We start from the raw sequence: 22004 nt of genomic DNA, 5'->3' as shown, positions 1-22004 counted from the left end.
TGACTGGAAAAAACCAAGGCAACAAAAGCTGATCTGTAAAAATTAGCAAACTTGGTTATAGTTACAACTATGCTATTTTTGGCCTCCGTTATTTCATTCAGATCGAATTCGAGTTTGGTGATTAACCTGGATGTAAGCAGGGTGTTTAGTCACTACATGGTCAGTTATAATGACTTTGCAGACTTGTAAAATGCTGAGATTCTGGCCCAAAAATGTGCCTGTTTGTTTAGAAAATCAATGTAAGCACTCCTGGAAACCCTCCAGATCTGCCCCACAGGTTCAGAGTTTGGAAGATTATGTCTAAGCCGCCAAGATACTGTTTTAATTGTACAGAAAGGGGTGGGAAGATAAACCTTTTACCTGATACGCCGTCATTTCTGTCACACTCATTCTGGCAACGGAACCTGTTTTTATAGCAGTCTCTACCCACATTCCAACTTTTCTCACCCCACATAACCTGGGGTACGAACCTTTAAATACTCCTGTGTAAGGGGATATCTTTCTTTGCTAATAAAGATAAAATAAAAATAGGCTACCCCTTGGTGACATGTACATATGTCGGTGATTTTACCACTTTACAGCAAGTGGAGGTTTAAAATGAAAATGGTGTCCTGTGCACTAGACAAATATGGAATGATTACTCGTCAGCTGGTGATAAACTACAAGTCCCATGATTCTCTGGGTGGCAAGGTTCATGGCATTATCACAATGTAGGTTATCACTAGTTGGGACGCTGCACAGTAACCTGCATGAGATATTGGGGCTTACCTTTGGGAATCTTTCTTTGTACACATGATTCATCATTACAATCTCCCCATCGTATGAAATGGGTGAACGGCCAGGGCTGCAAGAAATAAAGACTCACGTAAATAACATATGACGAAATTTAAAACTGAATGTCTGCAAAAAAGTAAAGTGAAAAAAAACTGTATATATATTTTATTTTAAATGTGTTTTCTTCAAATACCAATCTGTTAAACAAGGGTGGGTAAACCGTTGCCCAATAATTTTTCTAAAACTGCTACTTTTTTAACAAGCTTTGATCAAAACACTACTACATTATGACAATGGGGGCGGGCAACATTGGTATTAAATTAGAATAGAATTAAAAAACACATAACCAACACATCTTTGGTCTGTACCCTAAGCTATGTGACACTTATTTAACCCAGCCATACGGATGAGCAGGAGAGCTCCATGTCTGTTGGACTAAAACTCCCAGAAAGCACAGGAATCTTCTAACGCTAGAATAGCCTCCAGTGATACACAAACACAGATACAAAATGATTCAAAAATACTGTTTCGTTTGTAATCTGTAAAAAAGGGAGTAAAGGCAACATTCTTTTAGACAAGTGTTCATATATGTGGTTCAATATACTTTGTTTTATATATTTATGTGGTTCAATATAATGGTTTGTATGTGAGGTGTGCAGAAGAATAAAATCTAGGATCATAAATAAGATAAATATTGCAAATGGATTGTTGGCATCTGAGGCAATAAGGGGAATAAGTAGGTAAGACACTGAGCGAACATAGGGACAGGTGCTGAATGCTAAGCAGACTATTCCAATTGATGAAGGGATGTAATGCTATGACTCATTCTCTGGCTCAGTCAGTTTTGAAGCCCTCCGGGGGACAATGAGGTAATGCTGATACAAAATAATTACCGCACTATGTGGACACTCCTCCTCTGTCATATACACTTACACCAAGAAGGCACAGTGTTTCATCATACACTATGCATGGCTTACTGTGGAGCATGAACACATAGACCACTGATTGCTAACCTTTTATATTTACACATATATACACACACAAAAATAAATCAAATGAAAAAAAAATAGCACAAATAACCACACAACCAAATAAAACCAGGATTTTTATTAAAAGACGCAATCTAAAAAAAAAAAAAATCATAGCAGGTTTTACATATTAAACATTACAGGCGATTGGGGAGCTTGCTGCTTTGGACCGCCAGGAAAATGGTACTTTGAGGCCATTACTCAATATTCCCATAGTTTGCCTTATGCCAACCTTCATCTACAGATCTACACAATACTTTGACACCTGCCAGTATTTCAAAAAGTTGCAAAATTATAAGATCAACTATTATAAGATCAATTATAAGATCAACCTTCCATTGCTTTAATGATGACAATAAATATGCATGGGCAGCCACCGCATAGGGCAAGATTGGGCGACAGGTGGTATGCGCCCCCTTCTAGGGCAGTTGCCCTAGATTTGATTGTAATGTGGTTTAATAGTGGCAGAGTCTATAGAGATAATGGCTTTGTCCCCATCATCCAAACAAATAAAATTCTGCCAATACCTTTGTTCTACGGCCAAACCAGTAAATTACACAATTCATTTTGGCACTTAACACTCTAAATAACTCATTTTCAGACTATCCTGAGCCAGTCCACTATCAGCGTATTTCCATTAAATTGTACGCTATGTAACACTTCATTTTACAGCAGCTGGCAAACATGTATCCAGAAGCTATTTTATAAGTTAATTTATTTAGCTTTTTTTCACATCGGTTTTTACTTACTTGTTAGATATCATTAATGGAACCCAATCTATGACAGTATGTAAATCCTAACTCTGTACTCTAGAAATGATTCTAATTGTTCTCTCGACACACATGGTTAAGAGATTAATGTCTCTGTGTAATCTCCCTGCTATCCTGGCCAGAAGGCACCTTAGCATGTTATAGATGATATATGTCCATAGAGTTTTCCCACTGGGCAGGACTGACAGGGAATATTGAATGTTGGAAAGCATGAGTGCCCTGTGTATTCTACAATGTAAAACCGGTAAAGGGGACAGAGGCATTTGGAAGAAATGGGGATAATCCATCAGGTCTTTGGAACTAAACAGCCGCATCATCAGGAATTAGCAGCCAATTTATTAGGAACAGGGAAAATGCCAAATTGTGAAACCAATTATAGTGGCATTCACGGAACTGAAAACTTAAAACATAAACCTGACAAAACATGATGGGATGAAATGGATGGGTGGACACCCGTTTTTTTCATGTGTACATCGTTGTAGTCATTTAAGAGGTATAAACATAGGTTTGTGTGCATTACGCTCTAATTAATCCTCCCTCGGGAAAGGCTGTCTGTCGATAAGCTAAGCGAGGGGGTTTATCTTCGTACTCTGCGCTTTATGCCATAAGTCACTGGTTTGGAAAGTATTCAGTCATTTAAGCTAATCTTTGACATTTAATTCATGTGGGTATTTAACTTTATAGGTACATTTTGACATCTAATGTGTGAAGCATGGAGTTTGATATTATTGCTATGCAACCCTATCTGAGATATATATATATATATAGAATGTGTTTAAATATTGTCCTAAATAAAGATATGACTTTTTATTGAATTGCTGTGTGCTCAAATATCTTATTCATAATAACCTAACAGGAATTAATCCAGGAGTTATATGCAGACTGGGGCATCATTCTCCATTATAACAACCCCAAACTCCAGGATTACCAGCAGTTTGAGAGACAGCTCAGTAGTTGGTGCTCCAGCCGCAGCAATTTTAGTTCTTGGTTTGACTCCTTCTGAGGTGATACAATGAATACTATTATGTCAGGTAATAACAGGAAGAGTACTTTTAGCTTTTGTCCATGCATTATATCGACTGCATTATAGGATTTACAGTGAAAGGTTACATTTATAGGATACAAATTCTGTGCTCTGAGGCTCCAGTATGATTGTGGAACCCAAGAACAAACAATAAAAAAATGAGATGATATTTTTGGTTACATTCGATCTAATAAATAATAATAAAAGTCTGGCTACCCGGATGAGAGTGAAGATAGATACAATCTGCACTGACCTATCAAGAGCTGATAAGAATGGAGTGGCACAAGGCAATTTGAAATAAGAAAGGCTTGTCTGAATTTTATCTGTAACCTTCGGCGGTGTACAGGAGAAAACTGGGAATTTAAATCAGCCTGGTTTTAAATTGGCAACGGAGGGAGGCGGGAGGCATCTAGGAAACAAGCTATGGGTAGAATCCCTTGGGATAGGAAATTTGCATGTACAAATCGCCACTGAAATAAAATGTCAAATTAAATATGTGATGGACTATGGCAGGCAATGTGAGGTAATCTATTGCATCATCCAATCTGCTGCTAGGTTATAACAAGGGACATCCAGCGCAGTAATTTCACGGGTAATTGATTAACCAAAAACACAGATCTCAGCGGCTAGTCATACTGGGGAGTTGTGGCTGAGAAATCGAGATCTTTCGAAGTACAGCATCGGAATACAAACTAGAATAATTAAAGCTTATGATACTGGGTGTCTGTGGAAGTGATTAGTAGTAATATGAAACTATCTATCCAATCATACAGCTGGCTGAGTGCACTGGGAGTGATAAAGGTATTGCTCTGCCACATACATACATACATACATACATACATACATACTAGCATAAAACTGTCTAAGAGACCAGAGGATTCAAAAGACCTTAAACCTTGGCATTACCCACCATCCTTGCTAGAACCCAGACGCACACATGGCTCTATTTACTAAGCACTGATCTGGCTACACTCTGTTGAGATGGAGATTTTTTTTTTATCTTTTTCACACTCAGTTTGAATATTCTGTAAATCAAGATTTTCAACGCTCTCATTCATGTACCACAAGTCAGTCCTATGGGTAACACACTAAAACACAACGTGAAGGAAGAACCATAGAAAGTCATACACCGGTTTTCAATACTCCATTATGTTCTTTGCCTATGTTTTGCATGGTTTAACTCAGAGGTGCCCAAAAGGTAGATCGCCAGATGGTTTAAAGCTACAGCTTCCATGATGCTTTGTTATTCCAAAGGCATGCAAAGCATCATGGTAGTTGTAGTTAAACATCTGGGGGATCTAACTGGGCACTCCTGGTTTAACCTTTATAATGCATAAAATATAAATCTGTCTGATCCATGATGTCATCTTGTGACTCTTTTAACCGGGCTATATCACTACACGCTTCTAATCTACATAGGTGAGAAATTAACAGTCATAAGCAGACAGACTTTCACCGTGTAATGCAGGGAGCTGTACATAGACTTTGTTGACAAGTGAAGCTCTCGTTTTGTGAAGTTTTTTTTTATTAAAGGGAGCCCAGCGGTAACACATCAAGGTCCTGGAACTTTGTATAATTATTCTGTGAAATTACACTAACAGATCAATATCGAGCATCTGGGAATCTAGAAAGGATAAGTGTAAAAAAAAATCTATAAATGTGAACACAAAATAAATGTCCAATGTGATTTTTGTTAAGTTTCTCTTCAGAATATAAAAGGGAAAAAAAGAAAATGCTAAAACAAGGCTTCCTTACAGCACTGGTCAGCCACAAACACAGTCAGGGGTAAGAAGGCAGGGTAACCTGCAGCATATGGTATGTTCTTGCAGTTGCATCAACAGCCCATAGAGGCAGCAAGAATATTTTGGATTAAAAGGCCAGCAAGGTAATAATGTGACATTTCTCATGAAGCTGAAACCTTGCTTAATAATTGTGTGGAATGGCCTGGATTTGAGTTCACAGTCTGCACCTGTGGCTGCAGGCCATAAAGAATGGGGGTTGTGTACAGCTACCTGTGCATCATGGGAGATTTAGTTCCATAACAGATGAAGAGCTGTAGGCAGAATCCAAATGCGCGCTAGATTAATCAATTAAAAAGTCACCATTATCCATAAGATTTAAATTCTTTATTTTTGGCTTCAGCTCCCAGACACATTAGTACATCCTCATATGTGGGTACATTGAACATGTTATATGTAGAGCATGAGAGGAGGTGATGGGTAGGGCAGCGTTTGGCCTGTCCGGTCATGAGCTGAAAGATTTTGTATAAGAGTGAGTACAGTTTTGTTATATTGCTAAGAGCATCCACACAGTCTCCTATGTGCTTGCGTTGCTGTGGTCACTTGAGCTCCATATCGGCTGTGATATTGCATTGACTATGGGAATGTCTGGTGTCTGATGCTTGTAAGTATAATGTGAATTACGTGCTGCAGATACCTGACGTTTGTGTCTAGCTCAGGGACAATTCCAACGATGTGGGGAGTATATTTGAGGTTTTGTGTCTATTCGAGTGGAGAGTGGTGGTCTTGTGTGAGAGATGCGTTATAAAACCACTGTATTAGTGGTTGGCTGCAAGCGTGCAGGAAAGTGAACATATGAAAGTAAGCAAACAGTAAATTAAGTATAAATTTGTGAAGGTTGTTTGAGGCATAAGTTCGTATCTAGGGAGTAAAGTTGTAACAGCAGCGTACAGGTTCTGATCGGACCTCTTAGGGATAAACGGTGTCGTTGCTTGGTTCAGCCTGCGAGGTCCTCCGACTTCCGCAGTGCGCCCCTAGGGGTCTAGTGAGTCCTGCGGGAGATGTATGGCGGCCAGTAGGATCTTTTCTTCGTCGAGGTCTTGTATCACATGTCATTCTTCTCCTTGGGAGATTACAAGTGTGCACGCCTGCCGCCAGCGGTATAGAATGTTGTGCTTTCTGAGCAGGGATGTGAAGGGTGCCATCGATCTTCTCCATGCCAGCGCACCTCCCGATAGATCAGCATAAAATGTCAGTGGCATGGATTCGAAGATCCAGGGTGGTTTGTTTTTATATAGCCTCCAGCACCGCGGCCCTGTCTTTCATGTTCTGGAACCAGATCATAATGTCTCTGGGCGCATCTGCCAGGGCCCTAGGCGACTCGGGCACTCGGAAGTATCCACCAAGTCCTATCCCCTTCCCTTGCTTTTGGGGTAGGATGTCGCCAGTAACCACCTGAGGACATGTGGCAGTTCGGCCGTGGAGATATCCTTCCTAATGCCTCTGACCGTCATGTTTTTCCGACGCTTTTAGTCCTCCAAAGCTTTGAATCGTTCGATGTGGAGCTTTGCCTGTTGTTGCAGCTCCGCCACAGCTTGCTGCAGTGAGCTTAGGTGGTTGTCTCCAGAGCCCCCATCCAGCCTGTCAGGGCCCTGATGTCAGTGCGGATCGCTGCTAAGTCGATCTGTAAGGTAGCCTGGAGGTCAGCCAGGAGTGCTTTAAGTAATGCAGTAGTCACTGGCTCAGATTCTGGCTTAGAGGGGGCTGGTAAGTGTGTTTGTGACACCGGCATCTCCCTCACCTCCTCTTCGGTGTAGAAATCAGGTTATTCTGAACAGGCCTCAGAATACACTGCCATTTTGGATCCTGCCACCATGCGCTTGCCGGAATAGTTCTCCGATATTGGAGCCCAAACGCGGATTGTCAGTTTTCATTTTCTTGTTTTTACGACCTGTCACTATTAAGGGTGCCGGTCGGGGCACTCAGGTTCGGGATTTCGGGCCCCTGAAGGGGTTATTTCTGTTCTGGCTGCACAGAGCTTGCGGGTGCTGTGACTGCTCAGCTCGGTTGCTTGGCTCTGCCCCCTATCCATAAGATTTAAGCACTTTGTGCCAACTTCATTAATGTTAAAGGGATACTGTGGGCAGGAATGAGTAGTCAGGCTGATGTCATAATTTTGGACCATTACAAAAAGTATAAAGAACCACTAATCGAAACGTTATATAAATGGCCTGTATGGCATAACAACCTGCTCAGGTTTAGCATAAACAGCCACCACATGCAGTCTATACACATCTATAACACTACAAACATTAGAATATTTTTTTGTTTGTGCAAATTTAATTTTAAACAAAAACTGAATAGACATATGTTTATCCAGCCGGTGCTTTTCGTTGGCCACCAGAGTGTCTACATATTTGTTTATCTTGTAAAGGGAAGATGTGACTCAATAAATCACTGCCTCTGATTGGCTGCCAACATCACACGACATTGATTTGTTAAAAACGTGAGCAGTATTTCCATGACTGGCACATTCACACAGCCACGTCAACATATGGTAAACCAAGTGAAATGTACTACAACTACTTAAAGTGAAAATAACTTCTGTTTTAAATGATTTGACGGAAATAACATTTTCGTGACCATGTCTGCCATTTTTTAATGCAATATATTTTACAGTTTTTTTGGTTTCCATAAATGTGTGGCTGACCGAGTCTCCATGTATATTATACACACTGTGCTGGTCATTCATTGGTTGAGAGTGTCCGCTAGAAATATGAAAAATAACGGATATGAGCCATCCTAGAACTCGTTGCCACCCGGCTAATGACGCCACAATGGCGCAGACAGAGATGGAGTTACACCTCCGGCAGCAAAGGGCTTACACACTGTATGCTGCACTGAGGGACTATAGGCACAATGACCAGTTCGAATGACTGAAGTGGTCATGGTGCTTGAAGAAAACTTAATAATTCCATCAATCTATAGGTAAAATGACATTCTATATATAAGTCACCATGATATGTATTGTGTTAACTATTGTGTGTGTGCTTCCACTCTTTTTTGTGACCACGATATTTATGTCTAAGAATTACAATTTGAAAGATAAATATATTTTTGAGGCTACTGGCAGACCGTAAAAGAGAACAGTCTAGTATAAAGCCATAGATAAATGAATCGTATATGAAGAAGGGCGGGATATGGATGACCTCACCTGAGGCTTCGAGATCGAGGTCGCATGGCTGGTGAATGACGTCCGTCCTCATCGGTGATGCTCTCGGTGCTGAAGTGCTTGGTCAGGAAATGGAGCTCGTCCTGCGTTGGTTGGTAAGGCAGTTGGTGCAGCTTCTCCTGGGATGAGCATGATGACTGAGTAAAGAAAATACAGAAAAGAAAAAAACACTAAAACGGCATGCATACGGGACGGTCCATGAAGGGGTATAAGAGCAGACCAAACAAAACATTACAAGACAAGGTAAAAAAGACAAACTGAAACAGCTGTTGTATATCCTCACTGTTAAAACAAGAGTTATCTCCAGTGGATAGCAGAAGGTCTGTGACCTCACTAACTGCATGTTGTGTTCTCATGGGGGAACTGTATTAAGAGGATACTGGCGCCTTCCGTCACTATGGACAAAGTAACCTATCTGGCAAAGACACCTCTTACATGCTAGGACATCAGAGATAGGCTATAAGAAGTTGCCTTCCTACCACTCACTCACATAGATACATGCTAGAGATTGCAGTTTTAAATCGTGCACACAGACGATATTGCACACGGTTTTTCAATAAAGTTCTTACTTCACAAAGATTCATGGGCATTATTTTAAATATAGAAGACTAACATGCATAAAGTTTCCAAAATATATAGATCCACGCATGAACATATGAAATATTCCACAACCAGGGCAATACAAGTGTATAAAAACATTAATTTAAAACATAAACAGGGTGAGATTGGAAAATAAAGGGGGAACTTTTTTTTGTTAAAAAAAAGCAACAAGAACTATTAATGGAAAAGCCCGAATGCAAGCAAGTAGAACCAGAAACTTTCTTTGAGTTCTGCGATCCCACTCAGTGATAGTCTCATACTAAATCATGTCACCCGATCTGCATCTATTAAATCAGGCTTCCCCCAACTCCGGTCCTCCAGATGTTGCTGAACTACAACTCCCATAATTCTATCAATGAAATAGATAGGCTGAGAATCATGGGAGTTGTAGTTCAGCAACATCTGGAGGGCCGGAGTTTGGGGAAGCCTGTATTAAAGGGACAGCACAGGCACCATTCAGTACGCTTCCCATGCAGGCTGGTAGAATTCTAGGGAAGAGAGATCACAAGTAAGTTTCTCACTCCTGCTGGGTGGGAAAGGGGCTGTGCGTGTTTCTTCCCTGCCTGTCTCTATAAGTAGCAATTACAAGAGAAGGTTTGCAGTGACAAGTAACATTCAGGACGAGCTAGTAGCATAGAACTTAAAATGTGGAGCCCTTATACGGGTATAGTGCGTAAATGCTGACACAATGGGTGTAGCGAGGTAAAAATAAAACCCAGATTTAGGATGTCTCTGAATTCCAAACTCTCTCATTTACGAATGCCATTAATATTGCAGTGTTGTATCGACTTTCTTGTGAAGGTAATTAAACATTAACATAATTTGGCCTAAGTGCTGAAATTTGTGTTTCAAGCCTTTTAAATTTATTTTATTTATAACAATTTACCTGACATTAACCTGAGAGAGACAATACATTACGTTAAACCATGATTTGGGAGAATGAATACAATCTCAGGTTCTGGAGACTTGCCTGATCGAGGCTATTAAGTGACTACTTGTTAAACTTCTAAAAGATGGGATTTTAAACTGAAAAGGAACTCCCCGTAGCAATTCTCACTGCAGGTATAGCAGATCAGGTCTCTATAGAGGAGCATATTAGTCCACGTGATTTAGAAACACTCAGAGTGTTGAAGATCCTATCTTTGTACTACAGATCTTAGAATCTGTATTTTATACCTAGAGCGAGCTCACTAAATCTGGCATGTTCTGGAATTGAGATGCACAGGGAAAACAAAATGAAAAATACATTACAGTTCATTCTGGGTAATCTCAATACTCAATGGAAGAGAAATATAAAGAACGGAAACACTTACTGAAACAGTGGAACTGGGAGTGTTGGTTCCATATCCAGAAGAGGGCAGGGATGCCAGGGACCAGCGCCGGCCGTCAGTCCTGTAAGATAAAAAGAAACAATAAAAAAGGTTTTTTCGCTGCATCAGTCCCAATTATCAGTGGAAAGCTAGAGAATGATGGCTGTTTGATGGTATAATTGAAATCCCAGCATGACCGCTATGGAGACTATGAACAGACAGATGTAGGGAGGTGAGCTGGAAGTTTTTCCAAGACTGCCGAACGCAGTGTTTTGACACAATTCGTGTCGCAACGGAAGGTAGAGAATAAATGAGATTTGGTGATGAGGACATGATTAAAACAACAACAGCATGATATTTTCACTCGCACAAATCACAGAAAATAGCAATGCACAATATGATAAATTAGCACAAAATGTTTGGGGGTTTATGGGAATAATGAGGCTGGAGTTAATGTTTCTCACACACAACGTTTCATCTTGATATAAAAACTAAACACAGAGCACATTGGAATATAATTCTACGTGACCCTGAGTGCTCTGAAAGATGCAGAAAACCATATACCATGGCAGTGTCTCGGCCCTCACAGGGAGTTTACTGAAGAGAGATCTGGTTCAGGTAATGAACAGATAGCTCCAGCTTCCTTGTGTGCAATGATACTCAACAGCTAGACAGCAAATCTCCATGGTACCCCTGGTTCCTGAGTATACGGACATCAGGAAGTGTGCCTGAGTTCTCATGATGGTGAGAAAAAAACAGAATCTCCAGGAATCATGACAAGTTACCAGGAGATATTGGCTACAAGACAAAGAGGGACATTCTCAACAAACCGTGTTCTCGGCAACTATGCATTTTACAAAATTTACAGTAAGGTATGAATTTTGTTTAATAATTTATCCTCAAATTATGCATTTTCCTTATTTTATAATTTTACAGTAAAGTGTGCAATGTCCACAGTTTGCAGCCCAATACAAATAGGAACAGAATTAAAAAAAAGCTTTGGCTAGTTTAATTTTAAGCTATGATTACGGCCTTGACAAGTCCAAGAATCCCACCGTAAAAAAAACTATGGTGTTTAACCCCTTAAGGACACATGACATGTGTGACATGTCATGATTCACTTTAATTTCAGAAGTTTGGTCCTTAAGGGGTTAAACACACATATCGTGTTGTGTATCACACACAAATAACCAATATCACTGTAAAAATGCACATGGAAAAAGTTAAAAGCTTTTGTTTTTTCTCACGAGCAATATATCATTGTTTGAGATAAAAGCGAGAAATTAAACAATTTGAAAGTAAAGGTGTGTGTGCTCCATTTAGAAGTTTTCTTAGCGAGGTATTTGTAAAAATCATATTAACCCCATAATATGTAATGCTGTGACAAAAGGAGAGGCCAGAGGATTCATGCACCCTTGGAGACAACCATGCAAGATCCAACGCAGAGACATCTATTAACCGTTACCTGTCGGCTCTGTGTCCATGGCTGGATTAAAAAAAATTATAAAAGTGGCTTTAGAAATTATACACACAGCCATATTTACATTTCACTGAGAATGATGGTGTAAATATTAAAGGGGCACTATAGCTCTCCCCCCCGACCCCCAAAAGACGTTAACATAATGAAGCAGTTTGGGAGTATAGATCACGGCCCTGAAGTCTCACTGCTGAATTCTCTGCCATTTAGGAGTTAAATTACTTCTGTTTTACTGAGCATGAGCAATAGCCTCCCAATACTGTCAATTTCGATCTCAGCCAAGAAAGTAGATAGAGGAGCTAGAATACTGGAATAAAAGGTAATTAAACTCACCTTTTACATAGGTAACAGTGGCACGACGGGGAGGGGGGGTGGGGAGAGAGATCTGGGGGGCTAAATAGTGATATTATACATGCCTCTATTCCTGTCACTCTAGTGTTCCTTTAACTTCCAAACAGAGAATTGAGCAGTGAGACAATACACCAAAACAGCTTCATTAACATAAAGTTGTTTCAGGGACCATAGTGTTTTATAAAATCCAGAAAGATTTATTGATTCACATGTTGCAGACCAGGAGATTAAAATCTGGCAGGGGGTTCCCAAACATTTCTGGACTTCCATTAGACAACATTTTCCACAGATTATCTTTTGTCACATTTACTTATTGTTACCAAGCTTCCAATCTATGCAGATTTGAGGTAGGTGTACTTGAAGCCATGCTAGGAAAGCATGCACGCGTCTATGTAAACAGGTTAATGAATTTACATAGATGCCAGACATTTAATGCTGAAATAACACTATTTAAGGTGGATTCCGATACACCACCGGCCAGCCAAATAGAGTGGCTCATGTAGTCAACAGATTGAAAACAACGCTGTAACGTGAAGGTGGAGCCTTATAAAACAAACAGATTGCTTACATCAAGAAATAGAGAAGTTACAGAGATTCAGGATGCTTCTGAAGGCCAAATGTTTCCAGATTCCTTTAATACAATGCATATTCCAGCCTGACTTCCGTGTGGCTAAACAGCATCCTTACAAACAGCAGTTGGTCTGTCTTAATGCAGGCAGGTACAAGCCGGGTTATCACTAAGGTGTGAATTATCAGGAATCTACGGTAGGCCTAAACGACGAACTTAAAACCTAACTGACTATATTTTTCGTCTTCTGCTACTTTGGCCTAAGCTTTGAAACTCACGCACAATCTCCCGCATCTCACCCTTCACATTGTGAAGAATACAATGGATAAATCAATGGCTACATTTATTGGGATTCAGTCACTTCTGCAGTTGCTCACTGTATGACAATATCTCACAATACCAGCTGAAGTTTTGAAGGTATCCAGCTTGGTTCTGTGATTTCCCATGGTTACAGAACATGCTGACATGCATAATAGTATCTGAATACAGAACACGTTCCAAGAACAGGACTCCTGAGATATGCATTGAGAGAGCTGGCTACATAGAACTCTACAGGTGCACCTCTTTCTTGAATGCTAAAATAATAATGGTTTCGCAACATCCTTTCCTACAGATAACATATCCTTTCCCAGTTTGCTTTAGACTGTGAGCTTGTTTGGGCAGGGCCCTCTTCACATACTGTTCACTTATGTTACACATGCCTTGTTAGAATTGAATGTTTGTCTTGTGTCTGTATTTTACAGCGCTGCGAAATATGTTGGCATTGTATAAATAATTGTAATTATTAGAGGCTAACTGATCAAATACAGAATTATTGACCGGGGCAGAGTTCACAGACAGACAACTCCTTTATATTTGGGTACGGGATCCAATACATTTGGCAAAAATGTTAAAATCTACAGTGAGGGAAAAAAGTATTTGATCCCCTGTTGATTTTGAACGTTTGCCAACTGACAAAAATGATCAGTCTCACAAAAAAATAATAAAGAAAAATGCATGTCAAAAAAGTTATAAATTGATTTTTGCATGTCAATGAGTGAAATAAGTATTTAACCCATTCGACTTAGTACTTGGTGGCAAAACCCTGGTTGGCAATCACAGAGATCAGACGCTTCTTGTAGTTGGCCACCAGGTTTGCACACATCTCAGGAGGGGTTTTGTCCCACTCCTCTTTGCAGATCCTCTCCAAGTCATTAAGGTCTCGAGGCTGACATTTGGCAACTCGAACCTTCAGCTCCCTTCACAAATTTTCTAGGGGATTAAGGTCAAGACTGTCTAGGCCACTCCAGGACCTTAATGTGCTTCTCGAGTCACCCCTTTGTTGCCTTGGCTGTGTGTTTTGGGTCATTGTCATGCTGGAATACCCATTCACGACCCATTTTCAATGCCCTGGCTGAGGGAAGGAGGTTCTCACCCAAGATTTGACGGTACATGGCACCGTCCATTGTCCCTTTGATGTGGTGCAGTTGTCCTGTCCCCTTAGCAGAAAAACACCCCCAAAGCATAATGTTGGTTGGGGGATGGTGTTCTTGGGGTCATTGGCAGCATACCTCCTCATCCAAACACTGCAAGTTGAGTTCAGCTGTTCATTGGCAAACTTCAGACGGGCCTGTACATGTGCTTTCTTGAGCAGGGAGACCTTGCGGGCACTGCAAGATTTTAGTCCTTCACGGCGTGGTGTGTGACCAAATGTTTTCTTGGTGACTATGATCCCAGCTGCCTTGAGATCATTAACAAGATCCTCCCATGTAGTTCTGGGCTAATTCCTCACCGTTCTCATGATCATTGAAACTCCACAAGGTGAGATCTTGCATAGAGCACCAGACCAAGGGAGACCAACAGTTATTTTGTGCTTCTTCCATTTGTGAATAATCACACCAACTGTTGTCACCTTCTCACCAAGTTGCTTGGCAATGGTCTTGTAGCCCATTCCAGCCTTGTGTAGGTCTACAATCTTGGACAGCTCTTTGGTCTTGGCCATGGTGGAGAGTTTGGAATCTGATTGATTGATTCTTTGGAGAATTCTTTAAGGGAGTGCTCCTAATCTCAGCTTGTAACCTGTATAAAAGACACCTGGGAGCCAGAAATCTTGCTGATTGATAAGGGAACACATACTTATTTCACTCATTGACATGCACATCAATTTTTTTCTGTTATTCTGCCTCTCACTGTTAAAATACACCTACCATTAAAATTATAGAATGATCATTTCTTTCCCAGTGGGCAAATGTTCAAAATCAGCAGGGGATCAAATACTTTTTTCCCTCACGATATCATCGCCATACGCACATTTTAATCCAGACCAACAAACAAAATGTCACGGTAAGACGTCAAAATTTCCATTTTAAGAACTCCTTGAGAATAGCTCCCAACATTTCAATAGGACAATAAGACACAGATGTTTTAGGACGTGTTGCAGGGGGTGAGATCATCCTGGAACATTTTGGGTGATTTTATGACTTAACAGAATTAACATGAATGCGTCATTCAAAAGAAAATCAAATTATTGATTTCCATAAACACATTTCAAATGACTTTAAATACACCATAGTTTGAGTTGTATTAATGTGTTGCTCTGTGATTCATTCAGACCAAAATATTGTAAGCTTATAAAGAGAGGGATGGAGGCATTTGGTTCCCAAAGAGGGTGCCCTGTAATAAACATGCCAAACCGTGCTTGTGAGAACCATGGAATGAAAGAATGCTCTCATAAAACTACAACTCAACAATGAATGCTTTTTAAACCTTCTAAACGCGGTCCATCTCTCTAAATCACAAGCAATTCATTAATTGACTGGATCATTGGTACAAAGCTAAACAGGCCATCATCTCTGCAGAGAGCAGCTAGACAAGAATGCACTGCCCTCTTGTGGTGACATGTAAAAAGGCACCGGTTGGCACAGTAGCAAATAATATATATATATATATATATATATAATTAAAAAAAAAAAAAATTAAATACATAGATAAGGGCAGTATAATTATATATGAGTCAGTCAGTCATATCCAACCACCCATCCTATTTTTTTTTTATCAATAACTCAAGTTTATATATTTGTATACAATATTTAGAGGGGATTGTAATGGGTCCCAGATGTACTTTTCAAGTATTACCTATATATTTCTGGCAGTGTGTTAGTGGTTAGTTATATGCTGTACACCAGGGAGGCCCAAAAGGTAGACCCCCCCATATGTTGTAGAGCTACAACTCCCATGATGCTTTGCATGCCTTTAGAGTGACAAAGCATCATGGAAGCTGTAGTTTTAAAACATCTGGGATCTACCTTTTGGGCACCCGTGCTGTACACCCTCCCAGCTCGTTCACACAGGATCTAGCTGCATGCAGCACATACGCAGAGAGGTGAAGGGCCTATTCATCTTTCATTTCCACTGACTTTATGGCAAGTCTACAGAGTCTTTCACTCTGCCCCTTTTGTTTGTGTTGAGCATAATTAATTCTTACTCCGGTAATAGAGAGGGAATGGTTACGCACATTTAGCACAAACTGTGGCCTGCATGATTCACCACAACAATGTTTTTGTGGGGAATAGATGGTTTTAGAATGAACCTGGACATCAGACTAGACTCTTCTGTGCAAAACATCAGCTCAAATTACATGATTTAGTAAACTAGACGGCAAAATGGGTAAAAAAACTACAGTATCGTAGAGTTAGAGGTTCAATTCCAGGCAAACGCCACTCCGCACCTGTGTGTGTAAATATCATATAAAGACTATGATTGTACCTGGGCCGCTCCGCACCTGTGTGTGTAAATATCATATAAAGACTATGATTGTACCTGGGCAACTCCGCACCTGTGTGTGTAAATATCATATAAAGACTATGATTGTACCTGGGCCGCTCCGCACCTGTGTGTGTAAATATCATATAAAGACTATGATTGTACCTGGGCCACTCCGCACCTGTGTGTCAATATCATATAAAGACTATGATTGTACCTGGGCAACTCCGCACCTGTGTGTGTAAATATCATATAAAGACTATGATTGTACCTGGCCCGCTCCGCACCTGTGTGTCAATATCATATAAAGACTATGATTGTACCTGGGCCGCTCCGCACCTGTGTGTGTAAATATTATATAAAGACTATGATTGTACCTGGCCCGCTCCGCACCTTTGTGTGTTAATATCATATAAAGACTATGATTGTACCTGGGCCACTCCGCACCTGTGTGTGTAAATATCATATAAAGACTATGATTGTACCTGGGCCGCTCCGCACATGTGTGTGTAAATATCATATAAAGACTATGATTGTACCTGGGCCGCTCCGCACCTGTGTGTCAATATCATATAAAGACTATGATTGTACCTGGGCCGCTCCGCACCTGTGTGTGTAAATATTATATAAAGACTATGATTGTACCTGGCCCGCTCCGCACCTGTGTGTTAATATCATATAAAGACTATGATTGTACCTGGGCCACTCCGCACCTGTGTGTGTAAATATCATATAAAGACTATGATTGTACCTGGGCCGCTCCGCACCTGTGTGTGTAAATATCATATAAAGACTATGATTGTACCTGGGCCACTCCGCACCTGTGTGTGTAAATATCATATAAAGACTATGATTGTACCTGGGCCGCTCCGCACCTGTGTGTGTTAATATCATATAAAGACTATGATTGTACCTGGGCCGCTCCGCACCTGTGTGTGTAAATATCATATAAAGACTATGATTGTACCTGGGCCGCTCCGCACCTGTGTGTGTAAATATCATATAAAGACTATGATTGTACCTGGGCCGCTCCGCACCTGTGTGTGTAAATATCATATAAAGACTATGATTGTACCTGGGCCACTCCGCACCTGTGTGTGTAAATATCATATAAACACTATGATTGTACCTGGGCCACTCCGCACCTGTGTGTGTAAATATCATATAAAGACTATGATTGTACCTGGGCCGCTCCGCACCTGTGTGTGTGTTAATATCATATAAAGACTATGATTGTACCTGGCCACTCCGCACCTGTGTGTGTAAATATCATATAAACACTATGATTGTACCTGGGCCACTCCGCACCTGTGTGTGTAAATATCATATAAAGACTATGATTGTACCTGGGCCACTCCGCACCGGTGTGTGTGTTAATATCATATAAAGACTATGATTGTACCTGGGCCGCTCCGCACCTGTGTGTGTAAATATCATATAAAGACAATGATTGTACCTGGGCAGCTCCGCACCTGTGTGTCAATATCATATAAAGACTATGATTGTACCTGGGCCGCTCCGCACCTGTGTGTTTAAATATTATATAAAGACTATGATTGTACCTGGCCCGCTCCGCACCTGTGTGTGTTAATATCATATAAAGACTATGATTGTACCTGGGCCACTCCGCACCTGTGTGTGTAAATATCATATAAAGACTATGATTGTACCTGGGCCGCTCCGCACATGTGTGTGTAAATATCATATAAAGACTATGATTGTACCTGGGCCGCTCCGCACCTGTGTGTCAATATCATATAAAGACTATGATTGTACCTGGGCCGCTCCGCACCTGTGTGTGTAAATATTATATAAAGACTATGATTGTACCTGGCCCGCTCCGCACCTGTGTGTGTTAATATCATATAAAGACTATGATTGTACCTGGGCCACTCCGCACCTGTGTGTGTAAATATCATATAAAGACTATGATTGTACCTGGGCCGCTCCGCACCTGTGTGTGTAAATATCACATAAAGACTATGATTGTACCTGGGCCACTCCGCACCTGTGTGTGTAAATATCATATAAAGACTATGATTGTACCTGGGCCACTCCGCACCTGTGTGTGTAAATATCATATAAAGACTATGATTGTACCTGGGCCACTCCGCACCTGTGTGTGTAAATATCATATAAAGACTATGATTGTACCTGGGCCGCTCCGCACCTGTGTGTGTAAATATCATATAAAGACTATGATTGTACCTGGGCCACTCCGCACCTGTGTGTGTAAATATCATGTAAAGACTATGATTGTACCTGGGCCGCTCCGCACCTGTGTGTGTTAATATCATATAAAGACTATGATTGTACCTGGGCCGCTCCGCACCGGTGTGTGTAAATATCATATAAAGACTATGATTGTACCTGGGCCACTCCGCACCTGTGTGTGTAAATATCATATAAACACTATGATTGTACCTGGGCCACTCCGCACCTGTGTGTGTAAATATCATATAAAGACTATGATTGTACCTGGGCCGCTCCGCACCTGTGTGTGTGTTAATATCATATAAAGACTATGATTGTACCTGGCCACTCCGCACCTGTGTGTGTAAATATCATATAAACACTATGATTGTACCTGGGCCACTCCGCACCTGTGTGTGTAAATATCATATAAAGACTATGATTGTACCTGAGCCGCTCCGCACCTGTGTGTGTGTTAATATCATATAAAGACTATGATTGTACCTGGGCCACTCCGCACCGGTGTGTGTGTTAATATCATATAAAGACTATGATTGTACCTGGGCCGCTCCGCACCTGTGTGTGTAAATATCATATAAAGACTATGATTGTACCTGGGCCGCTCCGCACCTGTGTGTGTAAATATCATATAAAGACTATGATTGTACCTGGGCCGCTCCGCACCTGTGTGTGTCAATATCATATAAAGACTATGATTGTACCTGGGCCGCTCCGCACCTGTGTGTAAATATCATATAAAGACTATGATTGTACCTGGGCCGCTCCGCACCTGTGTGTAAATATCATATAAAGACTATGATTGTACCTGGGCCACTCCGCACCTGTGTGTGTAAATATCATATAAAGACTATGATTGTACCTGGGCCACTCTGCACCTGTGTGTGTAAATATCATATAAAGACTGATTGTACCTGGGCCGCTCCGCACCTGTGTGTGTCAATATCATATAAAGACTATGATTGTACCTGGGCCACTCCGTACCTGTGTGTGTCAATATCATATAAAGACTATGATTGTACCTGGGCCACTCCGCACCTGTGTGTGTAAATATCATATAAAGACTATGATTGTACCTGGGCCACTCCGTACCTGTGTGTGTAAATATCATATAAAGACTATGATTGTACCTGGGCCACTCCGCACCTGTGTGTGTCAATATCATATAAAGACTATGATTGTACCTGGGCCACTCCGCACCTGTGTGTGTCAATATCATATAAAGACTATGATTGTACCTGGGCCGCTCCGCACCTGTGTGTGTGTTAATATCATATAAAGACTGATTGTACCTGGGCCGCTCCGCACCTGTGTGTCAATATCATATAAAGACTATGATTGTACCTGGGCCGCTCCGCACCTGTGTGTGTCAATATCATATAAAGACTATGATTGTACCTGGGCCGCTCCGCACCTGTGTGTAAATATCATATAAAGACTATGATTGTACCTGGGCCGCTCCGCACCTGTGTGTAAATATCATATAAAGACTATGATTGTACCTGGGCCACTCCGCACCTGTGTGTGTAAATATCATATAAAGACTATGATTGTACCTGGGCCACTCCGCACCTGTGTGTGTAAATATCATATAAAGACTGATTGTACCTGGGCCGCTCCGCACCTGTGTGTGTCAATATCATATAAAGACTATGATTGTACCTGGGCCACTCCGTACCTGTGTGTGTCAATATCATATAAAGACTATGATTGTACCTGGGCCGCTCCGCACCTGTGTGTGTAAATATCATATAAAGACTATGATTGTACCTGGGCCACTCCGCACCTGTGTGTGTTAATATCATATAAAGACTATGATTGTACCTGGGCCGCTCCGCACCTGTGTGTGTAAATATCATATAAAGACTATGATTGTACCTGGGCCACTCCGCACCTGTGTGTAAATATCATATAAAGACTATGATTGTACCTGGGCCACTCCGCACCTGTGTGTGTAAATATCATATAAAGACTATGATTGTACCTGGGCCACTCCGCACCTGTGTGTGTAAATATCATATAAAGACTGATTGTACCTGGGCCGCTCCGCACCTGTGTGTGTCAATATCATATAAAGACTATGATTGTACCTGGGCCACTCCGTACCTGTGTGTGTCAATATCATATAAAGACTATGATTGTACCTGGGCCACTCCGCACCTGTGTGTGTTAATATCATATAAAGACTATGATTGTACCTGGGCCACTCCGCACCTGTGTGTAAATATCATATAAAGACTATGATAGTACCTGGGCCGCTCCGCACCTGTGTGTGTGTTAATATCATATAAAGACTGATTGTACCTGGGCCGCTCCGCACCTGTGTGTGTAAATATCATATAAAGACTATGATTGTACCTGGGCCGCTCCGCACCTGTGTGTGTCAATATCATATAAAGACTATGATTGTACCTGGGCCACTCCCCTGTATTAGAAGCCTTTGAAGAGGGGCTGGGTTTCGGCCAGCGGAATTCACTGTCTCAGCAGGGTGACCGTAAAGAACCAATTCTGCTATAAATAGTTGTTAGGAGGGACACAGGCTGAGGGGTTGTTATAGCAGGGATAGCAATTTAATAAATTGTTTTGATTCAGAAGAGGAATTAAAATGGACTTGGTGCATTACCAAATTCTACTGAAGTTAACCAATCTGCATGTTTAGCACTGCCTTTTAATATATGTTACCCAAACAAACAACACATTTAGCAGAACTATAGAAAAGGTTGAAATATTTACAGTTCTGATTGACTGCTTAGATAATAATGATATTTATACATCTAGATTCATTACACAGGTGTCATGAGGTGGAAAAGCAGTCTATAACTCATCATGCATCAATATATCTAATCTACATAGCATGTCATTTACAATTACTGCAAAACAGAGGCATTCCCACAAGCCAAATGTGAAGCTCGCTTTCATCAACACGCAGGTACAGCTATCACATATTACATGCACACAACCACAAGTCTACGCTTACCTCCGTGCAGGAACAAAGGAAAAGTGGGCAGCAGCATTTGGAGAGAAGTTTCGAGGACTATCCAATGGACTGTTACCTGTTCAAAGAAGAAGAGAGGGCATTGATTTATTTTTTTTTATTTTTTTTAAACAGATACTTACAGGATTATATTACAGAATGAGGATAGAGAGAATTTTAGTGAGTAATTAACATTACAGAAATG

At 40.9% G+C, this 22004-nt stretch overlaps 1 protein-coding gene across 5 annotated transcripts in view; it reads right to left on the bottom strand.

Annotated features, from left to right (window-relative positions):
• Nucleotides 1-22004, bottom strand: part of MAST2 (microtubule associated serine/threonine kinase 2) — a 220067-nt gene that overhangs the window by 43261 nt on the left and 154802 nt on the right. For 3 of the 5 annotated variants that reach the window (XM_063427730.1, XM_063427734.1, XM_063427732.1), the window contains 5 exons: nucleotides 21803-21878; nucleotides 11943-11963; nucleotides 10481-10559; nucleotides 8550-8704; nucleotides 769-844 (listed from right to left, as the gene is read on the bottom strand). In XM_063427730.1, the coding sequence (XP_063283800.1) occupies nucleotides 769-844; nucleotides 8550-8704; nucleotides 10481-10559; nucleotides 11943-11963; nucleotides 21803-21878 (407 nt within the window). The remainder of the gene's footprint in view (nucleotides 1-768; nucleotides 845-8549; nucleotides 8705-10480; nucleotides 10560-11942; nucleotides 11964-21802; nucleotides 21879-22004) is intronic. The other 2 variants (XM_063427731.1, XM_063427733.1) reach the window with 1 other exon arrangement.

The sequence above is a fragment of the Pelobates fuscus genome, chromosome 7, assembly GCF_036172605.1.
Source record: "Pelobates fuscus isolate aPelFus1 chromosome 7, aPelFus1.pri, whole genome shotgun sequence".
Taxonomy (NCBI): Eukaryota; Metazoa; Chordata; class Amphibia; order Anura; family Pelobatidae; genus Pelobates; species Pelobates fuscus.
The sequence above is the reverse complement of the archived record's forward strand: the minus strand, read 5'-3'. Positions and strand labels throughout refer to the sequence as shown.